Raw genomic sequence first — 23806 nt, forward strand, 5'->3', positions numbered from 1 at the left:
ACACAGAATGCAAATCCTTACTAATGAAAGACAAAGCTTTTACATCAGAGTAGGATTACTATACTGAACAAAAACTACAGCAGATATATATATATATTTCTCAGAAATCATTTGCACATTAAGAAACTTACAAATCCTGAATATATCTAGAGCATATAGTTACATCTAAATACTATATATGTATATATCTAAAGAAAAAGAAAAGTGGGGAAATTTACTCCTTACACTCCTCTAGATTATTACAGTGGGTTTAATTTTTGAATGCAGGTATATTACATCTAGTTCTCCTGAGCTAGAAATTTAACAAGATTTTAATGTTTAATGTTTGAGCAATGACTTTTGATTTTCTATTCTTTACTTATTTTCCAGTCCTTTTTAGATAGAGGGAAGGCCGAATTTACTGAAACACCCATATTTACTTAATCACTGTGCTGCACAATATCAATATTACCCATGAAAGAATAATACATGCTTAATATGAGAGAAATTGGAAAAGCAATGTAAGTAACCATAATTAAGGTGTGATAAGTAATAATGGCAAAGCATCACAAAAATAATTTGAATGTTTTTTAATCTACAAAACATGCAGGTAGGTTATGACAGACTCTCTTTTACTCATTATTTGGAAGACAAATTATTTGCTATATCATGCATCTTGTTGGCAATAAGTTCCAATACTTTCTGTGTCAAAACCAATTTGCATTGTTAAGCCAAGCAGCTGAGTCACCAAACACAAATGGGGTGGAATACACAAAAATCAGACACATATATGTGGCATCCCTCAGAAACAACTAACAAGAAACAGGAAGTTTAAGGATGCAAAATATCTGAAGGCAAAAATATCAAATAGTGCAGGTGAATCCCACTCGAGAAGAGAAGTCTTTAATGGGAGTCAAGGCAACCAGAGTGGGATTCATTTAGAGGTTATGACCGCCAAAATCTAAGTGGTTAAGCTGCTTTACTCAGCACTGATGCAGATGGTAACCCTGAGACTAAAGAGCGATTTAGGTGTCCAGCCACTAGATATAGTACTTAGATGTGCAATGGCGGAAGTTTGGACCATTTTATCTGGTATCCTGGGTTTCATACTGAGGAGCAAGAAGAGTGAAAATCTCTCTGAAATGTATAATCTTTTCCAGCCCGTTGTAGTGGGCTTAGATCAATAGAGTGTTTCAAGTGGTACGAACAAAATTACTTTTAGGTAACTGAATCCTGTCCTACCCAAATGCAACCACCCTGCAATTATATAATTATATGAACAGATGAGAGCATAGCGAAATCAGATGTTTCAGTGGTTTCCACACTCTTTTTTTACAGTGAGAAAGAAATGTGTCTGCTAGACCATTCTGAAGAATTCTTGGAATTCTTGGAAAAGGTTTTGAGGCACCTCCATAAGACACACCATTGCTAAGAAATTTTCCTTTCCAAGCAGGATCTTCAGCACAGGTTTCAGACTGACTGATTGGACATACTGAAGATCCACAAGAAGGAAGTCCATGTGATAGGCATGGCATGAAGATGGCACATGCCATGCTAGTCCATGATAAAAGTCACTTTGTTGCACTCTCCTTGCCTAGTTCCACCATGCCACGTAACAAAACAAGACCTGATGCTTCCTAAGGAAAAGTTGATAAGAAAGTCACACCATCACTATTAGTTTTTATATGGAAGTGTACGGTGAAAACAAATCTGAGTTGATCTGACAAGACTTAATACAAGGTAAAATAAGCATTATTTGAACAAGCAAAGCAAATGTTAACACATTGGTTCTAAATATGTATTGCAGAATTGAAGTTTAAAAAAAATACAACTAAACTCTTGCCAAAAGCAAAAATAACTCTTCCCAACTAAGCAACTTGCAAATATTAAAAGTAGGATGTGTTCTTTTTCAGTTTTATTTAACAGACTGGATTAAGAGCCAAATTGCTCAAGCACAATCATTTCTACGTCTTTTCAGCTGAATTTACTATTTCATGTGGATCAAAACTAATCCTTTTCTTTTCTAAGTGTTTGTAGATGCATGTCTTACAGTTTGGTATATATTTAGGAAACATTTTCTTTCTTTTTGTGTACTTAGCTGTATCTAGCTTGAGTATTAACCAATGTTATATGAACAGAGTCACATGAATGGGTTAAAATTAACCCATCATAAAGATCTGCTGTGAATCAAAAAATTGAAATTAATTTTTATTAAGGTCACACCCCATTTCTTTAACAGAATTAGACAAGAGTTTACAGAAAAAAAACAACCAAAACTGTGAGTATTCCCAGTTTTTGCTTTTTGTTTTTTCTCAGTTTCAATTACTTTTTCTCTCTAAAACTTTAGAAAAAGATTCAAAGGAATTTCTGCACTTAATTCAAAGGCAGCTTTAGGTTCCAAATTTAATATGTCATAAATATGTGTGAGGGAAATTTTTGATTGATTGAAGTAAATTGCAAAGATCCCTTCAAAAAGTTCAGAAATATAAGCTCTGTTCTCTTCTATCATTTTCTTGAAGATCTGTATTTTTCTTTCACTGGCCTGGAATTTCTCTACATTAACCTGTACATTTCTCTCTTTCTTGATATATATGTTTACAGGGAGGAAGAGAGAAGCAGAATTACAAATGCTAAAGCACAGCATCTACGATGAAGGGTTTTTTTTCAGTAAACAAGATTGTGCTGAGGGAAACAGCCAGTGCCCCTGCAAAGCTGCACTACAGGGCCTTAGAAAGGTTGTGACAAGCATGAAGGGTTCCTGGTGACTGTTAAAATAGAAACATCAGAACCAAGAAGAGAAAGAAGAACTCAACAACTACAAAATAGATGTTCTAATGTCAGTGAGGAGTTTATGGAGCAAATCCTCCTGGATTCTTTATCTGGGACATATGATGGACTCAAGGTGACTGGGTACCAATTTAATCAATACCAATTTAAAAAGGGCAAACTCTGTTTGAGCAACTTAATAGCTTTCTATGATGAGATGGTCAGCTACGCAGCTGATGGGAAAACACTGGATGTCATTTACCCTGGCTTTGCTACAGTTTTCAAGGAAACTCAGAGAGTTCAACAGCAGCAAAAGCAAGTCCTGTGTCTGGGATGGAATATCATCAGGTAACAAAACTGGTTGAGGAAGATCAGTTTTGCAGAAAAGTGAGCAATGAAGGTCAAGTGCATTACTGGGCTGCATTAGAAAGTGAGATCAGCAAAATAAAGGGAAGTGATTCTTCTGCACACAGCACCTGAGGCTGCATCCAGAGTACTGTCTTTAGACAGAAAAATATTCTGATTATTTTGTTCCTCTAGGTGTCACAGAATGAAAAGTTAAATCAAATTTTCTTCACATTGTTCCAGGTCATAAACACTGATACTGCTAATTCCTGTACCAGTACAGGCCTGGTCTGGCTGGCTTTAAGTTTTGCAGAAAATTACTCACAGAGCTGGTGGACAACAAGCTGACCATGAGCCACCAATGTGCTGACAGTGGCAAAGGACACCAGCTGCATCCTGGGCTACATTAAGAGCATCACTGGCACATCAAAGGAGGTGATCCTTTTACTCTGAGAGAAGTCAAACACTGGCATAGGTTGTCCAGATAGTCTGTGAAGTCTTTGTCTTTAGAGATATTCCAAATTTAACTGGAAAAAGATCTGGGTAATCAGCTTTAGGTAATACTGGCTTTAGGAGGAAAGGTGAAGAGAACCATCGCCAGAGGCACCTTATAGCTTCAAATACTCTGCAATTTTGAAAAGAATAACATAGATAACAACATAAAAATCTTCAGCATGCCAAAAAAATAGCAAGATTACCTCTTTGCAGTAACATTCATGTTATGAAAACCATACAAGCAGCTTGAACAGAATAATTTACTCAAGAAGTCAATAGGTTTCTTAGAAAATCCATTTCCACCGTAGCGATAAAGCCTTTGATAAAACATGCCTCCATGGGCTTTGCAACAGAGTTAATAAAATTCTCTTTGAAGTGAAAAATACTAGTTTAGTCCGACAAAATATCAATAGCATGCACAACCATTTCACATGTGGTGCCAAGTCATTCAACAAACTCAGTCATTCCACTTCAGAAGATCATTAGTTTCCACAATCATCTTCCTGTCTAGGGAGTTAACAGAAGCTTTACCTGGAACAGATATGTTCTATCTCATGCAGCATGAACTGTGCAAGAAAACAACAGGCAAAATAGAGAAAATGCACTCTTATCTGTTCTTGGGGGTTTTGGCTATTCTGAATCTGTAGAATAGACCATGGACTTCACTTACTACCTACATGCACTCTTCAAAAACCTAAACTTAACTGACATTGTCAATTTCAAAATAAATACATCTAATTAGAAGTCAAACTAAACTAAACTAAACTAAAATTTTTCTAAGTCCCCTAAACTATCTAAATAATTTCCTATAAAAATCACAACTTGGAGGAACTTTTGAGAATACAGGATTTCCTTGAGCTAACAAGAGTTTTCCAGACACTTTATTGAAGGTGATCAGTTTATTTGTGATATAGGTAGGAAGAATGTGGATTAAAAACTATGGTACAAATCTATTAGAAGCAATAAGTCTAACAAATGAGTTTGAATTATTTCTGAGGATATTTGTCTTTAGCTCTTAATTGACATATTATGATTTTGGAACCTACTAAATCCTGAATGCTCAATTTTGTAAGAATATGATTCCTGCTACAACTTGATATTAAGACCAATTACTACACCATAATGAATGTCACATTACCATTTTAGTTTCTGAGCTTCCTGCCAAAACAACATGCTTCATTGTGAATCGCAAAAAAAAAAAAAAACAAGGACAATTGTTAATATGACACATTTTACATTTTATGATAGATGTTAATATTATACACTTTATTAAATCATGTATAGCATTTCCATGTGGTATTTTTTTAATTTTTAGAATAGGTCTTCTGTGTTTGGAAATCTGCTGTTTTTACAGTAGGTATAATGTGACATATTGCCAAGGAAACACACTAATCCTCTTTTTAGGCAACATTTACTTTGGCTTCTCTGTACAGGTGATTCACCTGGAATACATTGTCCGAATCTGCATCACTGATTACCCTCTATAGGAAAACAAAGAGATCCAGGAGTTTATTATCCACATAGGACAACACGTTTCAATGTAACAGATAATACTATGAATTTAATGCTAGATAGTCTTGCAGCAGCCATTTCTTGGCTTACATATCAAGGAAAAACAGACGGAAGGTGAGAAATGGTGAAGAACTGGTAATTTGTGCAATACAAACAGGACTGAGGGCGTACACCATGGGGAAGTCAGAGACATAAGTGGAAAAATACGCTTGGACTGAAAATAAAGTAGGGATCAGCAAAGGAAATCAGAAAAAAAAAGAGAAAATATAAGTAATGCTGAAGTTATTCAGGATAAAAAAAATAATTTTATATAGAAGAAGAAGAAATATATACAAAAGCATATTGGCAGAAGTTTTTTGCTGGACTACTACAAAAAAGTGTCCAAATAGAGACAATACAAACATAAACAATAATTAAACTATGGGGAAAAAAAAATCAGAGAATGTTTTTTCCTCTATCAGTTTTGGATAGATTTTGCAAGTTAACAATGTGTTTGATGTTATCACATACTTGCTCATTTCATTTTCCCATTTTATGTAGCTTCAGTCATACTACTAGATCATACTACTTTCATTAACAATCCTTGTGGTTTTGCCATTTTGGTTCCACTCTTCTGAGCAGTAGAGTGGTAATACCCTCAGATTTTGTCCATTATTTTCCAATCTAATTTGTATTTTTTTCTTCTTCCATCACTTTCCTGGACAGCTCATTTCCTTTGAATTGCTGTATTGAATCAGAGACAATGGGCACAAATTGAAAGACAAGAGGGCAGCAGAAAAAAATTTTTCACTGTAAAGGGGACCAAACACTGCCACAGGTTGTCCAGGGATATATGGAATCTTCATCCTTGAAGACACTCAGAAGACAAGTACACATGGTCCTCTGCCACCCGCTCTAGGTGGCCCTGCTTGAGCAATAATTGGATCAAACGACCTCCAGAAGTCCCCTCCCATCTCAATCATTCTGAGATTCTGTGATATCTTCTTTCCAATGAGTTTATTCAATCATCCTTTTGCTTTTTTTTTCCCATTTAATTTCTTTTATTAAGTTCTATGCCACCATTTACTACTCTGTACATTACTGAGCCCTTCTAACAAACATAATCCTGATTTATATTTAGGAGAGTTCCCAAAGCAATTGCTGAAGGAAATAGGTGCAATGAAGCTTTTGGGAAAAGAGAATTATCTGCTAGAAATGTAATAGCCTAAACTGACTCCATGTGGTGGAACAACTGATCCCAGTAAAAGCAAAGTCTTCAGGATAGAGGGCATGAAGGTACAATATTTAGGTGAACATTTAAATAAACATAAAAACATTGTTTTTTTCTCTTTTCATAGGTGGAAGACTTAAAGAGTTTAATTTGATAGATGAAAGGCATCACATCAACTGAAGTTGCCCCGAAATGTGAAATGTGGTTATTCCTTTGCTTTAGCATGAAAATGGTAACCATTACTGCATTTATCCACTGAAGTGCTATTTGCACTTTCTTCTTCTTTCAGATCTTAATATGATTTTAATTTCATTCCAATGGATGATTGTTAACTGGTATTTTTCTGGGTTTTCTAAAAGACTGATATTATCTTTTATGCTTTGCCTCCCCATATTCTAATGAAAGAACCATACAAAATTAAGTTGAATTCAACTGGTTACCTGAAGTCATACAAGAGGAACAGTAGAAGAGGGGCCTGAATAATAAAGCTCCAGAACAATTTAGGGGCATGAACAGGGTGTAGGATTCATGTCACCAAACCCTGTTGTTTGCACAAAGTAGATGTCCATATGAGAGCTAGCCAGTATAGGCTCTCCCTGCTGTCAGTTTGGGAAGAATCTGGCACTTTGAGGAAACAGCTCATCTTTTCAGATGTCTACTTCAAAATAATACAAATTGTGCACTAGAAGTACCTTCTTTTCACTTTGAATATAAAGGGAACACAATGGAACTAGCTTAGGTATAGATATTTACAAAGTTGGCATCAAGATTTGTTCAGCTGAACACTACAAGTTCTGTTGTAGTGTTGGATTTGCAGTTAAAATTTATTGCAATCAGAGGACTGAAAGATGTTAATATATTTTCCTAAGCCTTGCTAAACAGTAACAATTAGGAGATGGCATGAAGATATTTTAACAAGATAAAGATATTTTAACAAGATTTTAACAAGATAAAAACCCCTGCAACGGAAAGCACAAAGTTACTGAAATGAACTAATACATCCTTCAGAAACTCATTTGGCAGAAGAAGTTGTGACTCTGGTCTTCATTTGCTAGTTAAAGGTCATTTTCTGTTCTCTGCATGTTTCTTGACTATTTCTAAACAGTTATGCTTCAGAGCTTAAAATTCCCTTACGCCAATATAATTTTGCATTTACTAGAATTGATTTTGTTTTATGGGTAATGGTCCAGAAAAAAGAAGTTTCTTACCACATCTACCTTAAAAGCATCTTAAGTGTTCAGAAAAACCTTCAGCATTGTGCTACAGCAAGCACTGCACAAGGAGACATATTTCCCAGGTCAGAACATTCCAGCTAAACCTCCAATCAATTAATAAGTCTACAGGAAAGCGACATGCAGAGAAATACTTGGCTTTGTACCCAAAGAAATTAGAATGCAAATCCTAATAAACAGAGCCACAATGTGAAGGCTGGTGTCCTGAACCACAGCAGGTTAGAAAGGCCTGTTCTAGATGAAGAAAATTAAAGGTCGTGTTTATCTTTTTGCCAAAAAAAAAAAAAAGCTTTGGCAATTTAAAAGTCCAGCCTTTGCAAACACAACAGAAGTTTTCACTTCTCTTTCATTTGCACAGAGATGCACCACCTTCTGTAAATCTGTCTTCTAATCCCTTCAAACACTAAACTAGTGATCTGTGTAACTTCAGCTGCATGACAGTGAAAACTATCCTCTTGCAATAATACTTGCAGATTATATAAACTCTCTTCTGGGCTTGCCATCCAAGAGAACAAAATGGAGAGGAAAAATACAAGAGGTAACTTCATAACACATGACACAATAAAGAGAATATATACAAGGTCACCTTGTTTAAAGAACTGTGAGGGATATGACAGTTGAAATCTTGTACTAGGCCTCTTGGAATCACAACTTCCTGGATCTGAAAATAATTTCTTTGTCTCTGTCTCTTCACCAGTCTTTACATTCAAAAAAGGAAACAGAATTTGGCCTAATTTCTTGCTTCACTTCAGCAAGGATCTGTGTAGCTCTTTTTAGTTAAATGTTAACTGTGAAGTCACTAGAATAACCTGATTTATTTAAAGTTTATAAAAAAAGTATTCCTTGTTAAAAAATCTAATAGCCTAGGCATGTTATGAATAATTAAATTGCAGTAGGAGCTGAATCAGGATTCTTGCTGCACATAAAGTATGAAATTTTGGATGAAAAATTCTCAGTAAATTTTTCACTATGCTAGTAACAATTTAAATCTGCATGTAAAGCCCAGCCTGCTTAAGAAATGAAACAGCACAATAAGAAAACCACCCTGGTAGTATTGCAAAAGCACCTTGGTTGGATTGGTATTTATTCTCTACAGGGAAAAAAAAGGAATACTACAATAAAAATATTCTTAACCTGAATTTATGCTTCAGCACACTCTTACGTTTTACTGTCGGAGTCTGCAATACGTTTGTGTGTATTGTCCAATTCTCTGTATCATCTTGTAAATAAGGTGATTTTATCTCCAGTAGCAAGCCAACCCACTGTAATGCATAATAGTAGCAAAACTAAATGACAGAACTGGACAGTTTGATGATGGGCACAAGAAAATCACCACACAGAGCAGTTTACTAGAGAAAAGAATCTGCATAATTATATGAAATAAATACTGGGCCATTTCAGACCAGCATGCTCAGATCACAGAATTTACTGCTTGCCGCAGACAGGTAATAAAGGTATATGTATTTTCTGAGACAGCTGACTAGCTGACAAAATACAATCTCCTCACAATTCTCCAAAACAGAGTAATAAAAATATTCCATCAAGCCCAAAGATAACTGTCCTCATTGCATAATCAAACAAAAATAATTTTGATAAAGTTAACAATTGCTGTGAAAAGGTTAAATATCTAGATCTGGATGTATTTTCTTTATATCCATACCTTCCATAAAAATGTATTTCTTTCCTCACCAGAAGAATGGATGACCTCCCCCCAGACTTGAATAGTTACAGTTTATTAAAAAAGCTCAAAAGAAAAGATGGAATTTCATTTCTTAGTGCCCAATTAAAATGGATATGACTCTTATGGAAAACATTTTAAAACCATTTCCTGCATATAAAAGCAAAGTATCACAAAAGCATTGCCATCACTAAAAGCATACATAATTGTCATCATGACAAAAGAGAGATAAATCAAAATACTTTTAAGATGACTGGGATACCCAAAAACCTATTCACCTGGAAAATTATTCAGAAGGAAAATGATTTTATACAAATTCTTGAAAATAGGACACACTATATATATGTAATGGTGTCATGCCCCTACCACATGAATCAAATTCCATAACAAAAAAAGTCAGATACAAGAAAGAGTACACAATTTTGGTTCCTCTCGACACTTTTATCCTGATAGATGCTTATTCTAATAGAATCATGGAATTGTTTAGGTTGGAAAATACTTTTAAGATCATCAAGTCCAACCACAAACCTAACCCTGGCAAGTCCACCACTAAACCATGCCCCTCACTGCCATATCTACAAGTCTTTTAAATACCTCTAGGGATGGTGACTCAACTACTTCCCTAAGCAGCCTGTTCCAGTGTTTGACAACCCTTTTGGTGAGGAAATTTTTCCAAATGTCTGGTCTAAACCTCCCCTGGCAGAACCTGGGGCTATTTCCTATTATAATATTGCTTGATTCTTGAATTATCATTTTGATTATTATAAAAATTTCTTAATAATTACTTTTTCAAAGCAATTATAAAAAAAAATCCAGTGCTGGTACTTCAGAAGATGAATACTAGTTTTGATAGGTGGTTATCGGTTCTATTTAACCACATACACACATAAAATAAAATTTCTGGAGTCTAGAGACCTAGCATTGTGATTTCTATATGACTAACATGACATTTGTACGTGATCATCTTATGTTGATGAATTATTTCAGTAAAATGTTTGTGACACAAGAGAACTGTAATAGGTTTTAATTATTGTTTTGTTAGCGGAAGATTATGAAGACGTGTCAAATTGTCTGATGATTAACTTTGCATGGCATTTCTAAAGTGTTATAATCTTCCTCTATCTTTGGCTTAACAACGTTTTTTGAAAGCCCAATGTATGCCTATATTTTACAGAGAAATGCCGTCACACAATAAGGAACAAAAGTCTCATATGGGCTGCAGGCTCATGAAAGTAGAAACTCCCTGTTTAAAGAAGGATAAAGTTTCCTTACTGGAGTGTAACAACAGGCTAGTTTAAATAGGCTAAACTCATGTGGTATGTTACACCACTAATTCTGTTAAAAAAAAAAAAAATAAAAGAAAGAAGAGAAAACATAGAATCTGTAATCATTTGGGAGTAAAAAAACAGCAACAAAAACAACTTAAGAGATAATGCAGTGCTACTGCTTCCTTTCTGGAAGGATGAACTTTCTACAGAAGGATCCTACCAGATTCTGCTTGAGAAAGGCAGCTGACTTCTGCTGACATAGGAGGAGTCTGCAGCCAAGCAGGTACCTCTGTGCACTGGGATGGGTCACAGAGTTACCACTGATGAGCTTGGAAAATCAGGGGAGTGCCAAGAGATGCCATCATGCTGAGCCAAAGGAGAGTTAAGGGGACGTACCAGCCAAAGGAGGACTCCAGCACCCCGACTATAGGAAATGGTATCAAGAGGAAACCTTACTCCCAAGACCTTTAAGACCATCAAGTCCAAACATGTTAACACTTGACTTAATGATCTTAAAGGTCTTTTCCAACCTAAGGAATTCAATGATTCTGTGATTCCCTGCTGACAAAAGGGGAAGATCTCCTTGCCTCCTCTGCTGTGTCAGCTCAGAGCTGACCCTGAGCTGGTTCAATGCTGTCAGCAAAGAAACATCCATGTCTTCTGCTGATTGGAAGTGACTCACTGCTGGGTCCCCCAAGTACAAAAACAGGTCAAGAAGTATCCAGAAGGCCAGGAACAGATTGCAATGCAAAAGTGGGGGTAAAAAACAGGATTTGTCCTTTTTCAAGGGAATTAGCACTACTCAATCCCCCGGTGAAATCCCAGCCTCACGAAGAGCTGAAGGGATCAGAGTGTTCCATGTGCTTGGTATGGAAGTGGTTGGTTAGAGAAATGCTGTGCTTCTCCTGCCTCTCCCTCCTGTAACACATTGCTTGGCAATGCTCATTATTTAATTCACTGCAAGCATAGAAGAAAAGTATGCTGGTGCCAAGACTTAATTTTCTGGTACCTGCTAAAAGGCTTAATTCAGAACTTTTTCACCAAAGATTCCTGGAAGTCAAACTTTCATTATCCAGTCCAAAACTGACAAGCTAAAAGCACATTTTGCAGGGGGAAGATGTTTTACTGCATTTCTTAAAATTCCATATTTGATATTTCCATAGAGTTCTTAGCATAGATACTTATGTAATAAGCTCTTCCTCCACATGGGCACAAAAATTAGCATCCTTCAAATGGCACATGCACTCATGAACATAGAAATGTAACAAAGGTTAGAAGATTTAAGTCACAGTGTGTGCTTCAGAAGCAAAGGATAAATCTTTCAAAAATACAAACACTTAAGCTTAATTTTATGGCCAGACTCCAATCTGGTCATGTTCACTTGTTGCTGAAGGAGTTGGAAATTGTGAGTCCCAGTCATGTATCACGGGGAAGCTCTACTTGAATGCTCAGCAATATATTGTAGCTAACAGAGACTACAGCAAGGGAGGCTAGGAAACAAAGCAGGGAAGAATAAAAGCAGGTTAAGTAACAATAAACACAGTACACCAGTACTTTCCACTCTGTGCTGTGGCTATTGTTTTATTTATTTTCCTTCTCAACTCAATTACACTAGGCCCAGCCAGGAGGAATATAGGCACATGGGATGAACAGCTTCTATTTACTGCAGTTATTTTCTCTTGCAATGCTATTAACAACTAGAAGGTCTTGCCCAAAGAGTTGTCAGAAGTATTCTAGCTCATCTCAGTAGCATCCACAGCATCCGGGGGGCTATACTGTTATTTTCTGATTTGTAATTTTTTTTTCATTTTCTTAACCTAAAAGCTTTCAGTAGAACAACTGTGTTTACATATTGCCAGAGATCCCAACTGTTTTAATTAAGTGCTGAAATTGTCATTTCTTTTGTCATTTACACAGCTAGGAAAATCAAAGTTAGGTCTCATTGCTATAACACAACATATTTGAGTCTGGGTAATTAAGAGCTGTAGAAAAAACAAATTTTATGACTAATTAATTTTTTTCCCAGGCTTTACTCACAGGGAAATGAGGGCAGACTTTTTCTTTAAATGAACCAGTTTTTCTGGTGTTGAAGAGAATGTTCTATATAAACCCATTAGTTTAATACAATCCTCTAAAGCAGCCCTGACTTGTTTGCAGACAGGACGAGTCCCATTAACTTTCCCATCCAAAAGAAAAAAATCATGTGCATTCTCCTTCACTGTAAATTCTCGTAAAAGGAAAAAAATCAACCCTGCCAGCGTTTTGAACAGGTTGAGACAGCACGGGAAAATTCTTAATTTGCAGCACTGAAAAGGTCTTCCTTTTGTGAGATCACTGGGATTCCTGACTCTACATCAGAAGATCCCGATCCTGTATGTTGGGTTTGCATGGCAAGGTTTTGGTTGTGGCAGGTGCTACAGGGATGTCTGTGAGATGCTGTCAAAAGCTTCCCCATGTCTGATGGAGCCGATGCCAGACAGCTCCAAGATGAACCTGGCTCTGGCCAAAGCTGAGCCCATCAGCATCTCTAGGACAACAGATTCAAGGAGAAAAAAAAAACCCAAAATCACAGAAGAGTAGAGAGAGGACTGAGAATATGCAAAAGAAACCACTCTGCAAGCACCAAGGTCAGTGGAGGAGTAGGAGGAGGTGCTCCAGGTGCCACACTAGGTTTGCTGAAGGACTTGTGATCCCCGGGAGGGAACCATGCTGGAGTAGTTTGTGAAAGGGACCTTACAGGGGGGAAGAGGTAGAGAACTCTGAGGCAATGCTCAGTCTAGAAGGCAGGGGGTGAGGGTGATATTTTTAAGATTTCATTTTACTTCTCATTACCATACTCTAGTGTGATAATTTCCCCAACTCGAGTCTGTTTTGCCCATGGCAGTAATTGGTGACTGAAGTCTCCCTGCCCTTATCTCAGCCAATGAGCCTTTCATTATGTTTTCATTCCCCTGTCCAGCTGAGGAGGGGAGTAACAGAGCAGCTTCCCTAGGCAGCCGGCATCCAGCCAGGGTCGGCCCACCACCCCTGGCATCACCATGAATCTCTTGATGCCTGTTCAGAATACAGCTCCACAGCATCTCAAGCTGACCTAAGGTGCAATACAGTATCACTGCCAACTAGCTGTGCTTCCTCATGTCCTTCTTCGCTGGTGGTTTCTGGAGATAACCAAATTAAACCAACTAAAAGGAAATTTTTGGGGATTTTGCCAAATCAGTTTTCTGAACAGATCCTCTACCTGGTCACAAGTGTTGGCTCTTTTGCTTGACAGAGGACAAGACCACGTGGCCATAACACAGGACTAGCCAGGCCTGGAGTTAGACTGTTCTCAGCACTATAGCACACATATGCTCAAACTGGATTTAACCAAGGAAATCTGGGTACTAAACACAGTCCAGTTCCAACAACATGAAAATCTGGATCTGCTTATTTCCTCAGAGGAGAAGTACTTATAGTGAGAGCCAGAATGAAGTGCTGAAAAGATCATTCTTTTATGTCATGGTTTGACACTGGCACGATGCCAGCGCCTCCATGAAAATATACTTTTTAAAATAATTGCTGTGAGATGTGATCAGGAACAGAGCAGAGCAGGCCCAAACTTAGTAACTAAGGAAAGAACTTTATTAAACTACTACTACTATAAAAACTACAAACACTAAATCCTGGATGAAGACTTTCTAAAACACCCCTCCTCCTCCTACCTAATTCCTAAACAAACTCAACAGTGAGACACCACCCAGGATCCTGATCAAGTTGCCACCCTTCAGATATTCGAATACTCAGTCTTTCAAGGGAGACAGGAGTCTCTCCTGTGCCACAGACCCCCCCCAGGAAACACAATTGCCACCCTTGTGTTTCCATGTCACACATGGCGACCGCCCGGAGAAAATCTGCCATGGTGACACTCTCCTTTCCATGTCACAGTGCTCTCACCACTGGGCATGGACAGACTGCTCATAGGGCTCCTTTAAGGATGCTTTGCCATGAACCAAAAGAGACAACAGTTCAGTTTCTCATTTTGGGACTACAGTCCCCCCCATTTTCCCCTGGGGCTGAGGGTCCAAGAACAGAGGTCTTCCGCTCCTCTTCTTCTTCCTTGAAGATAGAGGGCTTCTCCACACCTTCTCTCTACTCCTCTGCTGGTAATCACTGAAACAGGTCTCCTGGCACACCAACGCACCACCCTAAGTGCAGCTTCTGTTAGGAGAATTTGGTTCAGTCTATGGCTAACAAGAGAAGTCCAGCCACAAGCCACTCCATCATCTCCTTCCAACTCGAGAATTTCTTCTTCTATCATCTCGGATCCCAGACTCTCTCTTCTACTGTCTCTCTTCTACTTCAAATCAAGGAGGAGTAATATTTCACAAAGCCTTCATTTCTCAGGAAAGGGTTAAAAGCTCAGACTCCCTGGACGGCTGATATCTCTGCCCAGCAGCCTATTCCCAAGGCCAAGGCTGGGCGCCTTCCCCCCCCTCTCCTTCTCCTCCGCGCCGGCAAAGTTACAGGTGCCGTCCGGACTCTCTATCTCTTCCCTCTGGGGGGGGGGGTGACAAAGACATCTCCGCTTCTCTCCACCCTTCCGTCCACAGGAGCTGGCTCGGTTCCAGTCCTTCTACCCCTCGGCTCACCTCGACCAGGCCTCATGGCTTCCCCTCCCCCACCCAGCCCCATGGCTGGGCAGGGGAGGTCCGCACAGCACCTTGACCGGAACCAAAAAGAGCGAGCTTTTGGGAGTTCTTGCTTTTAACCCCCTGTGTTCTCAGAGGCGTATCCCTATCTTCAGTGGTCACTTCAGGTGCCAATATCCAAACTTGACCACTGATTGGTTTGACCCAACTTCCTGAAGAAAAAAAAAAATCACTTCCATGTCAAACCACGACATTTTATTTCACAACTGCATTCAAGACCTTGGAAAACAAGAGACAGCAATGCATTAACGAAAGCTGCAGATAAAAGAGCAACATAAAAAAAAGCCATAACATCATACATACATAAAAAAAACAGCTGATTTTGAAAAGGGCAATGATACATATAGGATGACATTTAGCTAAATGCACTAAATGCAAGCTTAAATACTAAGAGATGACTATTAATTAGCTCCAATATCAGGTGTGATAGCTTAAAAGCAGGGGGATGAAAAAGCCATGAGATCATTAATGGATTACAAGATGCATACAATCCACACATTCAATACAGCTATGAAAAAAGACGCAGTAACATGAATAGGAGATACTGAGAAATGTGAAGGCCATTGGACAAGCTGATAGTGACATTTTTGTTTAATTTTCTTTTCCAGTTTGATCTATGTTCATATAAGAACAGCACAAGGGTGAAAAGCTGGATTTGATACCTGGGCAAGAAGGCAGTCCTTCGAAAAAAAATTTTTGACTCCAATGTATCACCTGCCTTTTTTACAGCATCTCATCTACTTTAACCCTAATGAGACCCCAGCAAAGGTGAACACAACAAAGTGCTTTGCCATGACCAGTTTGGCAAGCAGCGTGTGACATCAAGCACTTAATCTGCAGTGAATGCTGTCCTTCCCTGCAGACAGCAGAAACTGGGGAAATCTGACAAAATATCTTCTATAAGGAAAATACTGACATATCAGTGTTGAAAACTCAGTCGTTAACTGCATTAGCAGATAAATGAGTATTAAAGACAAAAACTACTCTGCATTTCCATGCCACAAAGAGAAATTGATTTGTCAAGTCACAGACAGACAAAACTGGAACCTGCTGCTTTTCTGCCATAAAAGTATGCATCACTATCCAAACAAAACTCCAGTTCAAGCTCCCTCATCACAAGGAAAATGTGAACAGTTTTAAATATTAAGGGGATAGGAATCAGTGTTTGCATCCACTTTTGCCTGCATAACTTTAACAAGCATCTGCAGATGATTTTGATTTGAGAGCAAAACAGGATCACAAAATTATTAGGTGTGAAAAATGCATATTTTATGATTGGCTTTTCGCAAATATTAAATTGAATACTATATGTATTATGTTATATTTATTAGAAGTGCTGTATTAACATTTTAATAGTATGGTAAATGTAGTTTTGTAGTTAAAATAGAACCTATGTATGTGGGGTTTTTTTTACTAGCTCAAGCAAGAGATGAGATAATGAAGAAACTCTTCACACAGAGATGACAATGATGGGGGCCCATAAAGAATTACTGCCTCCTTATCGGAAAAGACAAACATTCTTCCACCTTCTCTCCGTCTTTATGGAACCACCAGGATTAAGGGGAAGAAGTTGACAAAAACTAGAAAAGTTCTTAATTTGCAAGGAATTTATGCATCATGTATGAGATGTATGAATATGCAACAGGCTATTGCTTTTAAAGATTATTCCTTTGTTCACAAGGCATGCTTATCGGGCTTAAGTGCCCGAGAGCATCCGGACGTCCGTAATTCTTTGCTTTTTATTGTCTTGTAATTGTCCTAACTCTAAATTTTCATTACTCTAATTGTATTACTATTTTTATAACTATTTTATTATTATTAAACTTTTAAAATTTTAAAAACCAAGTGATTGGCGTTTATAACATTAGGGTTGGGAAAGGACCTCTGGAGATCATCCACTCCAAACCCCTGCCAAGGCAGGGTCCCCTAGCACAGATTACACAGGAACGTGTCCAGGTGGGTTTTGAATGTCTCCAGAATGGGAAACTCCACCTTTCCCCTAGGCAGCCAGTTCCAGTGCTCTGCAGCCCTCAATGTAAAGAAGTTGTTGTTGCTCATGTCGAGATGGAACTTCCTGTGTCTCAGTTCCTGGCCGTCGCTCCTCACCCCGTCGCTGGGCACCACTGAAAAGTTTGGCACCACTCTCTTGCACTCCTCTTTGGGTATTTATAAGCATTAATGAGATCCCCTCTCAGTCATTTCTCCAGACTGAACAGGCCCAGCTCTCCTCTCTCTCTCTCTCTCTCGTAAGATGTTCCAGACCCTTCACCATTTCTGTGCTCTTGCGCTGGACCCTCTCCAGGAGCCCCTTGCCTCTTGCACCGAGGAGTCCACCACTGGGCACAGCACACCAGATGTGGTGTCCGGTTACCAAACCCTCCACTCCTACGTACTCCCCGTATGACCACAGCCCGCCGATCCCGCATTCCCGGCCCGACCCCGACCCCGACCCCGGCCCCGCTCCCTCCTCGTCCCGCCTGCGTCTCCCTGCAGCGCCTACGGAAGCGCCGGCAGTCCCGGTGCCGAGGTCCTAGCTCGGCCGCGGAACAGCCAGGGCCACTGCCTCAGTAGAAATCCTCCTCGCCCTTCTCCGCTGCACCTCGCCCACCCCTCAGACTCTCTCTTTCTCAGCTACAGTGAGGCACTGAGGAAGAACACGGCCACTCCCTGCCTCACAGCGGGTCGGCGGGGGCATGTTTTCTTCCCTTTGTGGCCAGGCGCACCTGGGGCAGCTCAGGGCCGGGCGAAGGCCCCCGTGCTGCGGGCGGCGCTGACGTGTCGGTGGGAGCGGCGGCGGCCCCGGCAGCGCCATGTGAGTGAGGGAGGGAGGGAGGGAGGGAGGGACCGCCCGGGGGTCCCGCAGCCCCCGCGCTCCCCCACCCAGCCCTCACCGTCTGCTCTCTCCACAGGTCCAAGGTCACCTTTAAAGTGACGCTCACCTCGGACCCCCGGTTGCCTTACAAAGTGTGAGTGCCGGCGCTGCGTGGGGCGGCGGGAAGCGAAAACGGCGCACATCGCGGATGGCCTCTAGTGACCATCCCGGCGGGGCATTCCGCCAGCGGGAACGGCGTTTGTCTCCTCCGTGTGGAATGACAGGCGATGTCCGTGGTTAGCCCTGCTCTGGGGGCTTTCCCGCTTTGCCCCACTGCCGTGCGCGTTTTCCCCAGAGCCACAGAATCGTTCAGGTTGGGAAAGATCTTTGAGGTCATGGAGTCCAACCTTTGCCCGATCACTGCCTTGTCAACCAGAGCATGGCACTACGGGCCGCCGCCAGGCCTCTCCAGCCCTCCAGGGACGGTGACTCCACCAGCTCCCGTTCCAGCGTTTGACAACCCTTTCAGTGAAGAATTTCTTCTGATGTTCCCACCTGAACCGTCCCTGCCACAGCTTAAGGCCGATTTCTCTCCTCCTGGAGAGGACATTGCTATGGAGCTTAATCCCACACCTCCTGAGATTTGCCACATCTGCTGAAATTTAAAGGTGTTCCTATTCTCTGCTAAAAGTGCTTCTCTTGAAGCATCTCACACCCCCCCCCAGGGCCCTATTCACCCCTTGAACAGTACTTTCACAGCTTCGGCAAAAGTATTTCCATTGGTAAAAATGAAGTTTCAGTCAGTAGTTTAACAGCAGATTAAGTTGCTTTTCGGTTTGTTTTGGCAGCCACGTATTTACTTGTGTTGTGATTTCAGGTTAAGCGTGCCTGAGAGCACACCTTTCACAGCTGTCCTCAAGTTTGCTGCAGAAGAAGTAAGTAGAGAGTGATGATGTTAGGTTTTAACATTTTGCATGTTCTTGAAAGCTAAAGCTTTTTTAATGATAAAAATGCAGTGGTTAATTCAGCACAAGGAACTGCTCTTGGTTACAGATGGTCACAAGCTTTACTGGTCTCAGTGGGGGCTGGCAGAACTTGCAGAATCCTAAAGTTAGTGATCTTTGCACAATTTATGCATCAGCAGATGGCATTGAGGTGATTTCTGGGTTTTGTAATTAACTGTTTTATAGCAGTGATATAAAAATTTGTGACATTGAAGAGAATTAAAAAGTACTGCTATTGGATACTTAATACTGAAATTTCTTATGTGAAATATCAGGAAAGTTCTTCAGAATTATCCAGGAAACTCTTAAACTCTTTTCACATTCAGTTCTAGTAATCCCTGACTTTGGCAGACATAGAGTTTTTGATTGTGGAAGGTATTGAGATCAGCCATATGGGATAGATTCAAGAAACTGACTTAAGGGAAAATTTGGATAGTGTGTTCTTTGGCTTCAGTGTGTTGATCTTTCACATGGAGTCCTATATCATTAGGTGTTTAAATTGCCCACATAATTTGTTTGAAGAGATGTATCATGTTGTTTCAGATTAAGCACACAAAGATTAACAGACATTCACTGGATGTAAATGGTAAAATCGAGTGCTCAGAAGCATGATGAGTCTCTTCATCTAACTGGCAGAAAGTCAGCTGAGAGTCTGTTCTTGCAATTCTCCCTCTGTCTTTTTGGGAAAACCTGGGAAGTTTTGGGTTATTGAAAATTTCCTTTGTTTGAGCATTGCAATTGCAATGAAATAGTTAGGAAGGATAATAGACGCCAGGTCTTGAGTCTCCTTAGGTTGTTACTGTTACACCATGATGGGACAGAAACTACTTGAGGAAACAGCTTCTGGGGGAAAGTTGTGGATTGGTTTTGTTGCAAATTAACATGAAGAGAACATTATACAGAATATTACTTGCTGTTAAAGATATTTGATTATTTAATTGGGGGTTTTTACTATGTTTTCCCCAGTTATTTTTATTCTGTATTAATACAGCTGTGCCAACACAACCCATACATAGAGACCTAGACTGAAAAGTCTAACAAGCAAGTGTGAGGTACCAGAAATGAGTGTGATGACTGAGTAGTTGGAGATGTTGAAAGGGAGGTGCCATTTCTGGTGGGGGTTGTCACTGAACCTGTTAACTTCACCTACTTATGGAATCACAATGTTAGTGATAGGATCATCTGAGTAATGTATTTAGAGAATCATTACTAAATTAAATATTCACATTTAGCAGCCATTCTTTTAATTGGTGTGAGTATTTTGAGTATGAGAGTTTGACTTCAGGCTATTCTGGATCAGCACTGAAGCTTTTTTGCATCTCTTTGAGACCAGGCAGAATGAAGTGCTTTGTTAACAAAGAGCTAAAAAAGATTGTTAACTCTTCCCCAGGAATGAAGCCCCTTTTGAAGTGGCATTGAAAAGAATGACAGATAACTTCTGTGTTATATGAATGTTTTTCATTCCTTGAACTGCAAAGCTTAACATTAACTTATGTAGTGTGTTGTGATTCAAGAACCAGTTTCACAGTACCTTAAGTTATACATACATGGAAAAGATCAAAATTTGGGCAAAGTTGTTAGTTGTTCTCCAGGGGAAGTGCATTATCCTCTCTGTGATTTAAATTCTCAGGGCAGAGAAGTGTTTAATTCTGGCTATTTGGCCTTAGCAAGTTTCTACTGAAGCATCTCTCAGAAACTCAAAATTTGCCTACTCATAATTAGACTTGCCCTAGATAGAAAAAAAACTCATTTTTAGTGTGTGGTATCTATTGGGTTTTTCCTTCATGTTTTAGAGCTACCACTGGTACATGTCTTAGGTATGCATTTGCACGACAGTTAGAAAAACATTTCCATTACGTTTGTGGAATTACTACTAAAATAATCATCCATTTCCATTAAAGTTACTTATATCTATAAATCTCAATGACCTATTTTCTCATTTTTTTGTATGTGAACCAGCTAAAATTATAATTTTAATATTACCCATATATTTTTATGCTTTATCTATGTCTCTTATGCTGTTTTGTCCTACTCTTACTTCCTATAGTTCAAAGTTCCTGCAGCAACAAGTGCCATTATAACAAATGGTAAGAATATAGTTGATATATATTTTAATAGTTTTTGTATTGAAGTTTCACTGAAAGTTTATTGATAAAATCAATGCTGTCTCATGTTTCATAAACTCTACATACTGCAAATTGAATTTAATAATATTGCAGCATTATTTGAATTTATTATGCATGAGGTGAATATACTAAACCACTAATTCAGTTTTGTCCAAATGTTTAGCTTGGACTTTTCTGTGCTGAAGCTTTCTTGTCAGTTCCCATTTTTTGGCTATAGGAAATAGCTGCATGATGACTTGATGTAATAGTTGTATCTTGTTGGTATATTTTTTTGAGCTGCAAGTTTAATGTAATAAATTGTAAGATGTCTGTTTCATCTTTTTTTTTTCTCTTTTTTTCCTTCTTCCTAGATGGTATAGGAATAAACCCTGCACAGACAGCAGGTAAGTTACTGTGTATGAATTCCAGTATTTAAAACTTGTTGTTTTTCTTTCCATCTAATATATAGCACATGGGGTTGTATTACATTTTAGGTTTTGTCTTAAATGGGAGGAGCATTACCCAGTAGTTGCAAACTACAGTCATTGTAGTGTATAAAAGGTTAAATCCAAAAAACAGTGTTTGGTTTTTTTTTGTTCAGTTTTTATTTAGCTCTGTGAAAAAGTGGTGAGCTTCTGATCTTCAGAGCTTTGCATTTAAATTGCAGTCTAAAAGCAATACAGTATTACATACTACTGCAGTAATAAGTAACAGCTGTATTTCCCCCCTGCTCTATCTAATTCAGTAGTACTTGCTGTTCTAGCAGCACTTTTCATGAGATACTCTTACTTAAAAAAAGTAAGAGTTTTAGAGCAGGAACTCCAGGGGCTTTGGAGAGTGTGTTTTCAGAAGAGTTGGGTCGTAACTAGGTGATCATAAAGGTCTCTTCCAAATCAAACCATTTTTTGATTCTTACTGATAGCTCTCTTGTTCTCACCAAGGGGTTCCCTGTCAGAAATCCCTGATTTCAGATGTCAAGGCTGGCTATGAGAGAAGAGTTTATCTCTGTCACAGGAAAGTGTAAGGCCCTTTCCCATCACCTCCTGAAATACATGGAAACAGAGTACAGAGGTTGAGTTGTACCAATAATGGTCTGCTATCTGAAGGCAGATTGTGTGGACTTGTTCTTGAAGAGCTATACTTTTAAACTAATTAGGAAATAATTACAATAGTCTAATCTTAAACCATTTGAGAAGAGACTGTAACAGAGTATCTTGATAGAAAGTTGTGAACATTTCTTACCTACTAAGTACTAGTAAAAATGGCTTTGCTGCTTATGGAATCCAGTCATCCAGTGAAAACTGAATAATTTTACTCCCACTTGCAAACATGATGAATGGTTGAGGGAGACATGCTGCTTTTCTCGTTTTTGCATGAAATCCATGCATCCAACCATCTCATTTATGCCTTTTACTGCCAATCATTACTGAAGGCCAGTCATTACACAGGAAAAATAAAACAAGGTATTATCAGCACACTTAGCTGTGTAAACCTGAGAGTATGAAGTAAATCCTTGCAAAGCACAGAACAGTATCTGATGGTGAGAAAAGCAGTTGCTTGACATTAGTTTGGGGAATTTCTTGGAGTTGTAAAAGAAACAATTAAAGTGTAGAGACCTATTTCTGATGTCTGTGATTGCATCAACAACATTTGAAAATGAAGATCAAATAAGTGTTTGGCTTTCTGCTCCACCAGAGACTTCTGTCCTGCCTTAGTACACCTGGATTATGATTTCACAGGTGTACTACCTCAGGCAGACTTCTCAGCTGATGCTGTCCTTATCATGATTCCCATGACTGAGTGTATTAAAAACAGATAATAAATCTAATAATTTACTTTAGTTACTAGATCATCACCCACACGTAAAGCCACACTTTCACATGACCACTGATGAATACTTAGGCAAAATGGTATTATTGCTTAAGGTATACTTAGGCTGTTTCTCTTCCCCAGCAGTATGCTTTCATCTTGTATTATGTAGTTTAAATTAGTTGTAGCTTAATCCTTTAAAGTAAGTGTATTTAGAACTACTTGACTGCTGAATGAAAGTATCCATGCAGTAGTTCATTGTACTTGCAGCTGTGCATATTGAATTCACATCTGCAGTTGATTTGCTTTACCTCTCCTTAAGCTCTTATAAATATTGAGGAATTATTCAGTAGTATAAGACAGCATCACATAATCAACAGGTAAATTAAAAGCATCTAGGTGCAAAATGTTGTCATCACTGCCTTATTCTGCAGATGTAACATTAGGTTTATGTAACATGGTTTATGTTTTTTTTTAGCATAGGTGTTCTGGCAATGCTGTGTGATGTTGCCCTTAACTGGGAACAAAACAAACCAGTCCACGATAAAACAAACCTCTAAAATAAACCCAAACAAAACAAGCAAAGTACAGCCTACACTAAACCTAGTGCTCAGACCAAAATCCCTCCTCAGTGTGCAAGTAAACATACATAATTTAGGTATAATCTTCTGTTCAGCCTCATTAATTGGTATCTCAAAATCTACTTTTTTCCCTTCTTCTTTCTATTTTTTTCATATATCAAAGTTCCTACAGATTGAAAAGTTATTTTAGTCTTCAAAACCTTCCAAAATAAGATGCACGGGAATAAAATTTTAGTAATCCTTGGGAATTTCAGAGATTTTGTACTGTTGCACAATTTCCCTTCCTTTCTGAAAAAAAGCACTCAAGTATGACTTCCATTTT

At 38.9% G+C, this 23806-nt stretch overlaps 1 protein-coding gene across 2 annotated transcripts in view; it reads left to right on the plus strand.

Annotated features, from left to right (window-relative positions):
- The window catches only part of UFM1 (ubiquitin fold modifier 1), an 81703-nt gene that overhangs the window by 55200 nt on the left and 2697 nt on the right, over positions 1 to 23806 (plus strand). Inside the window, exons 1-5 of one of the 2 annotated variants that reach the window (XM_068182064.1) lie at positions 17898 to 17985; positions 18083 to 18139; positions 18863 to 18920; positions 21037 to 21076; positions 21466 to 21498. In XM_068182064.1, coding sequence (XP_068038165.1) covers positions 17984 to 17985; positions 18083 to 18139; positions 18863 to 18920; positions 21037 to 21076; positions 21466 to 21498 — 190 coding nt within the window. In that variant the 5' untranslated portion in view covers positions 17898 to 17983. Of the gene's footprint in view, positions 1 to 17897; positions 17986 to 18082; positions 18140 to 18862; positions 18921 to 21036; positions 21077 to 21465; positions 21499 to 23806 lie in introns of those variants that run through there. The other variant, XM_068182065.1, reaches the window with a different exon arrangement.

This window comes from Anomalospiza imberbis, chromosome 2, assembly GCF_031753505.1.
Source record: "Anomalospiza imberbis isolate Cuckoo-Finch-1a 21T00152 chromosome 2, ASM3175350v1, whole genome shotgun sequence".
NCBI lineage: Eukaryota > Metazoa > Chordata > Aves > Passeriformes > Viduidae > Anomalospiza > Anomalospiza imberbis.